General features: G+C 35.3%; 1 protein-coding gene across 1 annotated transcript; it reads left to right on the top strand.

The window, feature by feature from the left end:
* Window positions 1-2,099: 2,099 nt before the first annotated feature.
* On the top strand, window positions 2,100-3,887 carry LOC112014942 (uncharacterized). Its single transcript, XM_024047322.2, has one exon. It carries the CDS (start codon window positions 2,273-2,275, stop codon window positions 3,659-3,661), a length of 1,389 nt encoding a protein of 462 aa, XP_023903090.2. The 5' UTR covers window positions 2,100-2,272; the 3' UTR covers window positions 3,662-3,887.
* The last annotated feature ends 6,601 nt before the right edge of the window (window positions 3,888-10,488 follow it).

The following is a 10,488-nucleotide window of genomic DNA, read 5'->3' as shown; positions in this document are numbered from 1 at the left end:
GGCCACGACGTCCCAAGCGGAGAGAAGCTGAGCTCAAGCGAAGTACGAAGGAATGGGTTCGTTTGTTAGTGTGGGAGCTGAATTACTGTGTTTCAGTGTGAGTTTTGATAGTTTATTGCGGGATGGTGGGTAGGTGCATTTTATTGAAGATGAAGAGGATGAGGCATTGATGAAAATTAACTCCATTTGTGCATGGTAGGTGAGAGGAAGAAGGGAATGCAAAAATTAGCCGATGGAGAGAATGCAACATTTTGTCCTTCTGCTTCGTGGGTCAGAGAGTGTGAATAGTACTAGATTGGTTCAACGCATTTTGTGTTTATGCTCACCAAAAAAGTGGACTACCTACACGCGCAGACATTTTAATGAAACGGTGCGTATTGGAGTTTCATTTTGCGTTTCAGCGCGGAGGTTTTGCGTGTTTATTGCTGCCACTGTAGCTGGGTCCCATGCCTCTCAAAAAACACAAACGTGAAACGTAAGCAGTAAACGCCCAATCCAAACGTAACCTAAAAGTCACTTCCTTTCCGTGGTTCCTGTGTTCATTCCAATTCTTTGAATACTCCACCCAAAATACCATACGCCAAGATTCAACAAGTTTGTCACTAGTTAAAGCACCATCTAACTCAAGTATGATTCCAGTCCACTTTTCTAGACAATTTTTATGCTATTTTTAACCATTGAATTATATTTTTCCCAAAAGTCAAACAAAGATGTCTCAGATATTAAAACTACAATACACAAAAGTTTTGCCATTGAGTATCTACTGTCGCTGTAACAATTAATCATGTCCTATAATATTTTTGTGCATCACTAGCTGATACATCTAGTATAGCACAAACTTGCGCCTCATCATGTCCTATTAGCTAAGATAATTTTCTAAATTGGGTTTTCTACATTCATATAATTATTGACGTAAGAGAAACATTATGAAAGTCTTTTGACTTGTTACATCACTAGAGTGTGATGGTATTCTATTCTTCATAGTAAATCATCTAAACGGTATTGTATCTGAAATGCATAAGGATGAATTAGTTGTGTTGTTCTCGAACTTAACAAATTAAACTCCTAAAAAAAATTAACAAATTAAACTTTATTTCATTAAAGTAAAATGACATTTTTTGGGATTTAATATATGCTGAGAGAACATGTAGTGGTAACAATAATTTTTTTTTTTAATGATAAAGAGCATTTAGAACATAGTGTGATTAAATTTAAAATTTTCCAAAATCACTAATAAATTATATGATTTAAAATATAAATTGCCATTGTTTATATTAAGTGACCTTAGCGCCTTTGTGAGGGCAACATCACTATTTCTGTAAATATCAGTGTCATGAATGAGCATGATGTCCTATTCAACTATTAAGATAAACTAGTCGTTAACTCGTGCTATGCATGAGAACCTACTTATTTGTAAGGTAAAATAAAATAATTTTGTAAAATCTTAAATTGATTAAGAAAAACATCATTGCATGATTTACTATTGTATGATTTCAATTTGTGTTACAATTTGATGAAGAAGCCATTGTTTGAACGTGTAATTGCTTACAAAAAATTTGTCAAACAATTTCAGATACTGCAAAAAAAAAAAAAAAAAAATTCAAATATTAAACCTTCTACAACACCAAAAAACATTAAAGAATCAGATGATTCACTGCTTTGAAATTATTGAAACAAAACAAATAAACATTTAGTCACATATATTTTATTTTGTTTTAATAATTTCTAAGCAGTGAATCATCTGATTTTTTAATGTTTTGTTTTTGATACACGTGCATAAACAAAACTGGATGTTAGATAATTTTCTGTCCTTTTTAGGTAAGGTAGAGGTAGTCAGACAAGACTCCTTTTGAATGAAACGCACCGTATCTAAGGCGCTCCGTTTGGACCCCATTTATCCCCCCCCCCCTCCCAAAAAAATATCCCCCCCGAAAAAAAAAAAAATGGTACTTATTAAATGCGAACAAATACAAATGTTGGCAAATTAACCTTTTTTTTAAAATCAAATCGGAGCGTCTATAGGAGCCGTTTAGCATCTAACGGCCAATATACCACTTCCAACAACGTCTAATTTCTCCTCCCAACGGTCAAAAATCTCAAAATACAAAAAAAATTCCCCACTTCAGATTCACAATTCTCTCTCTCTCTCTCTCTCTCTCTGATCACCAACAAGAATCATACAAGAAATCCACAAACCAAAAACCCTCACAAACAAAATCAAACAAACAATTTTCTCTGATCTTCAAGAATTGCCTAAACCCTTTACTCAACAATGAGTATTCTTCAATACCCAGATGCCATTAACGCCCCAGATCTCCAGGTTTGGAACAATGCCGCCTTTGACAACGAAGAATCCGAAGGCTCTACTGCCTTTAAAACTTCTTGGTCTAATCTTCACTCTGTCAATCTGTCCGAATCGTTTGAATCCGATTGCAGCAAAGAAAATCTTAGCCCTCTTGTGGTTAAAACCCCTGCCCCTGTGAAATCTTCGGTACCCATTAGGCCTCTTTGCCCGAATAGCCTTGTCGTAAACTCACAAGGGAAGCCATTCAAGGTTCTTGTGAAGGAGGGCCTTCTTGAAACCCCGGTGGTACCAAAGAAGGAGCATGAAAAAAGAGAAGAAAAAGATGATAAGGTCTCCGATGAAAGAAAGATTGATTTGGAAATTGAGGAAATTCAGAAGGAGATTTCTCGGTTATCTTTGAGACTTGATGCGCTTCGGCTGGAAAAGGCTGAGAGAAATGCGGTGAAGACGGTTGAAAGGCGTGGAAAGATTGTGCAAGCGAAGTTTATGGAGCCGAAGCAGAGTGGGAAGAATTTGGATTTGATGAAAAAGATTGAAGAACCTTTACCCTCAAGCGTGAAATCGAAGATTATGAGAAGGGGTATGAGTTTAGGGCCTTCGGAAATACTCGCTGGAGCCAGAGCTAGGCAGAAGCCGGAGATCACGCCGGTCCAGTCGATACAGAATCGCCGGAAATCGTGTTTTTGGAAGCTTCAAAATATAGATGAGTTGAAGGTGACAAAAGAAAGGGGTAAAAGTCTGAGTCTTAGCCCGAAATCGCGCAAAACTGTGTCAAAGATTCAGGCTTCAAAGCAAGCCGCCACGACAATGACGTCTAAAAGGCCTGTGAAGAAAGAAGATGGGGTTATTGCATCAATTCAGCCAAAGAAGTTGTTTAAAGATGGAGAAAAGTCGGTGAAGAAGCCAATGAAGCCAGGCCGGGTTGTGGCGAGCAGGTATAATCAGATTGCTAATCAGAGTAATGGGAATTTGAGATTGAGTGATGGTAGGAAGCGGTCTCTACCGGAGAATGATAAGGATGATGGGAAGAGGTGTGAAAAAAAGCGAGCTTCATCAGTGGGAAAATCGCGTGGGAATCAAGGGACTGAGAGCCGGGTGAAGAAGCGGTGGGAGATTCCCAGTGAGGTAATGGTGTACAAGGGTGAGGAGGATGGTAATGCAGTGTCAATTTCTGAGGTGGGTGGCGTGCTTCCAAAGATTAGGACACTCCGGTGTGTGAATGAGACTCCAAGGGACTCAGGGCCGGCGAAAAGAGTGGCTGAATTGATTGGAAGGAGGTCGTATTTTTGCAATAATGAGGAGGTGGAGCCTTCAGTTTGTCAGGCCTTGAGTTTTGCAGAAGGAGATGCAGAATGAATTGAATAATAAGAAAGTAAGGAACGAGTGGATTGTTAGTACTGAAAATTTTAGCTTCATTGTTGTGAGCCATAACTCTTGTTATGGGTTTTGCAAGCTTTTGTTTTTCTGTGAATGGGTTGTATTACTTCATCTATTATGCAATAATGGGCTAAGCTTTTCTCTTGCTTGATAATGGTGGTACATGTTTTGAAGTCAATGAAAATGAATAGCATGTTATTTGATACTCTTTTTGTTAGGACTCAGAACCATTTGAATGATACTTATTCTGACAGTTCAACTTTCAAATTAGTTGACATTGGAACTTATTTCTATTCTCCCTTTTGAATCTGTTATCATATTTTACTGGTTGACTAAAATTTTCCAATCAATAATACCTGCATTTGGGGAGAGTTCCTAAGGTTTCATTCTGACAACTAGCTTACCTGAATGTATCATATGTCTCTATATTTCCTAAGGTCTTGAACTTCATTCAGGATGGTTTTTATGGTAAAATACAGTTTACTGTCATCAGGCACATGCCTCTTTGGTCAAGTTGTTTTGATGAAATATAAATTGCATGAATACCTTCTGGAAGAAGAAGAAGAAACAAAGATGAAGATATGTGCAATGAGAAGGTGAAGATGAAGGTACTGTGGAACTCAAAAAAATATTTTGTTGTTTGATTCTGATATCTGGAACTTGCCATATTTCTTCTTACTTACACTGTTGGGACTGTAGAATGAAGTTAATTGGTGGTTACTGCTTAGTGCTTACTGGGTTATGACTTTAGTTTTTTACTTTAGTCTTGTTCTTCAAGATCTATTGACTATTAGGACAAAGCCATATAGCAGCAATCTTCTGGCAGAAATTTCTGTGTTACTGTCAACGCATACCAAAATCAAGCTAAAAGTACCCTAGCAATTCAAAGCAATCTAGTAATTGGCATCTGGATATGACCATCAGATTTTAATTGATCATTATTGTTAGAATTTATGCACTTATACCTAGATTCAGAGGGATGTATTTGAACTTATGTCTAGCAGCATACTTATCATATAGGCAAAGTAGTTCTTCTTCCTAAATGCTAGATGTTTATTGTCCTTGTGAGCATCCCACCAATCTAGGGGGAGTTTCCTTTACGTAATTGCATCATGAATTTGGTTAACAATTAGATTATACTTGGTGACTTGAACCTCATTACTTTACAAATGTTTGTAAAATTGTAATGTTCTCATGATTGCTAAACATTGTATGATGGTTAAGAATGTGTGAAAGTTACCTTCTTTTGGTGTTAATACGTGTTGGTGATAGCCATTGAGTTTGAAAGAATACAGAGTCAACACATTCATCTAATGCTTGCTGGTGCTCATGTATTATATAGAGTCTTTTCATTTGTGATTTATGTATATGGAAAGGAGAAGGACAGTTGGCTTAGGGACTAAAAGATGAGACCTTCAAGCCATGGACAAGGAAGGAAATGAAACAGTGATGGCAATCTGTAAGGTTCGGTATGCATTTGAAGGCAAATGTTGGTCCAGATACTTGGAACAGGATTAAGGATTTCCAAATGAATGAAATTTGAGTAGTTTTTATTAATATTGGAACAGTATTAAGGATTACCAATTTGCACAAAAATGCAGATGATCATGCTGGTGTATATTTTACTCTCTCAATAATAGGATTAATGAAAATTGGATTTTAAGCAGATTACACTGCATTCTTTTGCAGTATTTCAGTGCAGAAAAGTGAAATATTGATTTTGAGAAACTCGGATTTTCCATTGAAAATTTGAAAAGCTTCTGTGATGTTATTAGGTTGCCAGTATTTGACAACAAATTATAAAAACGAAAATGGACAGAAGTCAAATTTTTGAATTGTTTAACAAAGAAGAGAATCATTGCTTATTCTGAAGGCTTTTTGGCAGCCAACCCCATTATCACTGACCCATTTAAGACCTACCTGTCCAAGAGTTGATGCAATGGCAAGGATCAGGGTCAGTCTTTGATAGTCAATTTGGGAAGGCAAGGAATTTGATTAGATATACCTGCAGCATACTTCCCATCCGCTCTTGACCACCATACCAATGTGTGCCTGGTAACAACCATTCTAGTGTGAGAGAAGATTTCTCCATTCAAAGAAGGTATACTTTCTTTACCATAGTACTCAAGGACATAAAGATTTTTCAGTGTGAGAAAGGAAGCTCATCAAATGCTGTTATATCTTTATCCTGGACAAAAACATATCTTTACTATTCATCCCAGATGCCTGAAACCTGCATGATCTGTCATATACTAGTCTTTGACATTCTGGTGCTGCTGAAACCCTTTTAACAGAAGTCTCCTATCATGGAAAATCATAATATTATTGACTACTTAGTACTTGTGTCATACTTTCTTGAATGCTTCAAGTTTGGTCCTTTTTCATCAAAATTCAGAATGTACCACTCGCTCTTAAGCTTGTTTAATAGTTTAAGGTCACGCATCTCACTTAGGCTGCAACTACTAAATCTAGAGATAGAGGTTACTATTTTCAAATGAATATGCCAGCGGTGTTTGAAGAGAGAGCTAATATCTTGTTTGTATCAAAATAGATCAACTTCCTTGGTGGAAAAAAAGAAGAGCAAGTGGTCATATGGATCAACTTTTTCTTCTGTATAAATCTCAACGTGTTCTAAATATGTTAAACCTGTGCACTATTATTCATATCATTCAAGCATTCACAATTTTTCCTATTGCTCATGACGTTAGGGAACATTTCAACTTTTTGCTTTTGGAGAAGTTAAAAAAAACCTTGATATGTCAAATGGTTGTAGCTTGGAAGTATTTTTTTCCCTGGCAAATTCCAGTGCCTCAATGAATTTACAGTTACTATGGTACAGCAGAACATCATGTGTACTTAATAGAGAGCATTAACAATTCATAGAATAGACCTAGGAAATACAAAGATGCTTCACTGTGGAACCAGTATGACAGGTTACTCGACTAAATTTGTCCAATTAGCATTGCACATAGCAGGGTCTGGCTGGGTCATGGTAAATCTAGCATAATTTGGTTTGTTTTATGAGAGTTCAACTAAGCAAATTCCCAAGCAGCTTCTTACTAAAGTTATCAGTTAATTTGCTTTTCAAATTTTGGCATCTGATTTGTAGGACTAATCTAGAGTAGAAATATTTGGAATCTCCTTTGTTTTTGTCAAGAGGAAAAACTAATGATTTTAGCCTTTTAAAATAGAAGACACAGCCGAGAGCTTTGTAATCAATTGGCTCCTCTTAGTGCTTCCGAACGAAAACAATCATTGTTCATCCCCCTCCCCCAAATGTAAATATCAAATTGTCACAAGAAAATAGAAGATAAAATCTAATTACATGGGTGGCGGAGCAAATGTCTATCTTGGGCTGGTAGGGCAACGTTGATAAGATATTAAAATCAATGGCTCAAGCACTCTTATACCATGTCCACCTTTAAGTTGCCAATATAGTAATGTACTGAATTAGATGAATAGTGAGGAGATTTTGGTTTCTTCCAAAATGTGAGAATAAAAAAAAGGAAAAAATTGGCGTTAAAGGATTTGGTCTCTTTTTGCCAACCCCTAAGAAATGTAGGGGGGGTTGGACTTAGGAAGTTCCATGAGATCAACACTACCCTAACAGCAAAGATTGGATGGATGGTAGGTTTCAGACCAAAGAAGTTCTCTGTCCAAGTTCTTATGGCCAAACAACAAAACACATGAGAGAGAGAGAGAGAGAGAGAGAGAGAGAGAAGCTAAAAACGCTTGAATAATGGTTAAATGTTTTGTTGTGGGAAATGAGGGCTTTATACCCAAACCAAGAATAGAGGAAATAAAGGCATTATCCTTTCATTATTTTGTAGTGGGATTTTTTGCCATTTAACATGATTTTCTTAACAATTTTGTTAGTTGGCAAATTTTTGAAACTATTTTATAAACTAGCATCTTGAGGATTTGAAGCTACAGTTTAATGAAGGAACTCAAGTATCTACCAAGAGGTGGCAAAGCTAATGTTGATAAAAAATTTACGTGAAATTTGAGTCTCTAAGACTTGAGTTTCACAAAGAAAAAAAAAATTCTCAAAGACTGAGAAAAAAAAAAGGAAATCCATGCCTCCCATTCACATGTCCCACCATTAATTTGATGTCCTATCAAAACAAATTCACCAAAGCAATGACAAATCAATAGCTGGAAGTTTGTCCTGCTGCTTCGTGCTTCAGCTTTCTTGTTCCCCCATCCCAACCGATCTGAAACTACATCCCAACCACATGAATCATTTTTTTTTGTATCACCTCAGCTTTGCCACTACTTTGAACTCGAGGCTTTAAGACTCAATATGCTACTCAAGAAAATAGTGTGCAAAACTTGTCAGCTAATGAAATTGTTAGCAAAATCATGCTAAATGCCAAAAACATCCCTTTTGTAGTGGCAAACCTAATAAACCAAGAAACAAGTCATTGGGGTCAATTAGTTTAGTCATGTCTCACTAAGTATGAAAATTTTTCACTCACCTTTTTAAGCAAAATAATGAACGCTTATATAACCACATACAAGTATGGCAGTTTAGCTGCGGCAGCAGAAGCTATTGCGCTTAACTTGGCAGTTAGAGAAGCGTTGAAAAGAAATCATCATTGAGTTTGTTTTTGAATCATCATCGAGTTATTAAGAGAGATGCAAAAAAATTAGTAAAGAACAGCTTTGGTCTATGCATTATGAATGTAGTTGTTCTATGGCCACAACTTTGAGATGGCCTCGGATGGTCAATATCTTTTTTGTTTGAAACCCTTCACACAGCTTAGAGTTAGGTTACTTGGGTTAGGCCCCTCAGAATTGTAACATTGGTACCCATATTCATGCTAAATGTATGGGGTTGAATGGAAACGTGGCCTTAGACTTCTTTGGAGGGTTATTAATTCCCTTTTATTTGACACACCCAATTGTATTTCTATTTATCAAATAAATATTTTCCTTTAGTCAATAATCTATAATGCAAATGGCATTTTTTTGGGTATTTATTGTAAAGAAGTTTATGTTGAAATCTTTCTCTTCCTTTTGCAATGTATAACAAAAACACTAAAAGCTCTCTATTGTTTCAGTTGGTTACTTAGGTCATTAGTCCTCTCTCTCTCTCTCTCTCTCTCTCTCTCTCTCTCTCTCTCTCTCTCTCTCCTAGAATGCTGGAGCTCTGGAGGGTTATTAATGCCCTTTTATTTGACAAACCCAATTGTATTTTTGTTCTTCAAATAAAGATTTCCCTTTATTTCCCTTTAGTTGATAACCTATAGTTCAAATGGCATTTTTGGTATTTTTAGTAAAGACTGCTAAGTTCATATCTCTCTCTTCTATACTTATTATTTTCAATAAAAGATGTCTAGGTTTAAATCTGAATATGAATTTTTTGTACCATTTTTTGTGTTCTACTTTATACTTTATCAATTACAAATTGTCATGTATTCTTTTTACTTTTCTTATAAAACTAAAGTTTAAAATTAAAAAAAAAAAAGAAAAAAGACTAGACACTTTTTTTTTATAGAAGAATTGGACTAGACAATTGATATACCACAATTGTTTCAGGAAAAAAAATAATATAGAGGATTTGTATAGCTCACAAATATTAAGTACTATAAATTGTTTTTTTTTTTTTTTCCTTTTTCTTAAAAAAAAAAAAAAAAAGTCCCATCGTCAGACAATCTAATTGGAAAAAATCATTCAAAATCAATTCACGTATATACGCTAATACGCACACAGCGATTACAGTAAATAAAATTTGGCAGGTCAAGCATTGAGTNATCATTGAAAAATCATTCAAAATCAATTCACGTATATACGCTAATACGCACACAGCGATTACAGTAAATAAAATTTGGCAGGTCAAGCATTGAGTCCAAATTTTTACTAGTATGTACTTTGGTCCAAGTTTTTCTATGACATTTATGGTCGTAAAATTGTGGCTAAATGTTTCTCAAAAAAAAAAAAATTGTGGCTAAATTTTCTACTTCTATTCATCCGGAGGGCTGGACTGAATTCACGCAGGCCTATGCCCAATTTGTGTGTGAGTCCGAACCAACTTAATTCCCAGCTGCTCTACCACAACCACAACCACAAGAGCTTTGATTCTTACCGTCTGAGCTTAATCATGGTTCAGCCTACTACTTTGTAGCCCTCTTCTCTGTCATATCACTGTTGGTGGAATTTCTTGAGATTCACAACTCACAAGCAAGTTACTAAGGTTATCCATACATCAAAGCTCCCCCATGTTGGTTTTCTCAGGGATAGAACTAGGATTCAAACTTGAGGCCAAAGTTTAAAACATATATATATATATATATATTTTTTTTATGAAAATAAAAACTATCTATTTCATATTTAACAAAATACTACATATAAAATAAGTGTTTTTTAAACATTTGATATTATAAAAATGTCAATAAAGTACAACATACACAAAAAAAAAAAAATCTAAAACCAAAATAATCACAACCAAACAAGCACAAGTTTATATATATTACTAATATTAACCACATCACAGAAGGTGACAAAGACAAAATTCACAAGTTTATATATATTATTATTAATATTAGCAACATTACACAAAGTGACAAAGACAAAATTTTTTATAAAACCAAAACAATTAGACCAAAGACTTTGGTCAATTGGTTTCACAAAAAAGTCACTTATGACTTACCAAAACTAGTCTCACAAATAAACAATCACACAAAACAGTCATTACCAAAGTCTAGTTTTTTTGTATTTGTATACCAGATTGCATTTGTATACCAGTTCTTTTCTTTTTATTTATTTTTTTAATTTTTTAATTTGGGGTGGGGGTGGGGGGGGGG

Source organism: Quercus suber, unplaced genomic scaffold, assembly GCF_002906115.3.
Source record: "Quercus suber isolate HL8 unplaced genomic scaffold, Cork oak 2.0 scaffold_114, whole genome shotgun sequence".
Taxonomy (NCBI): Eukaryota; Viridiplantae; Streptophyta; class Magnoliopsida; order Fagales; family Fagaceae; genus Quercus; species Quercus suber.
The sequence above is the reverse complement of the archived record's forward strand: the minus strand, read 5'-3'. Positions and strand labels throughout refer to the sequence as shown.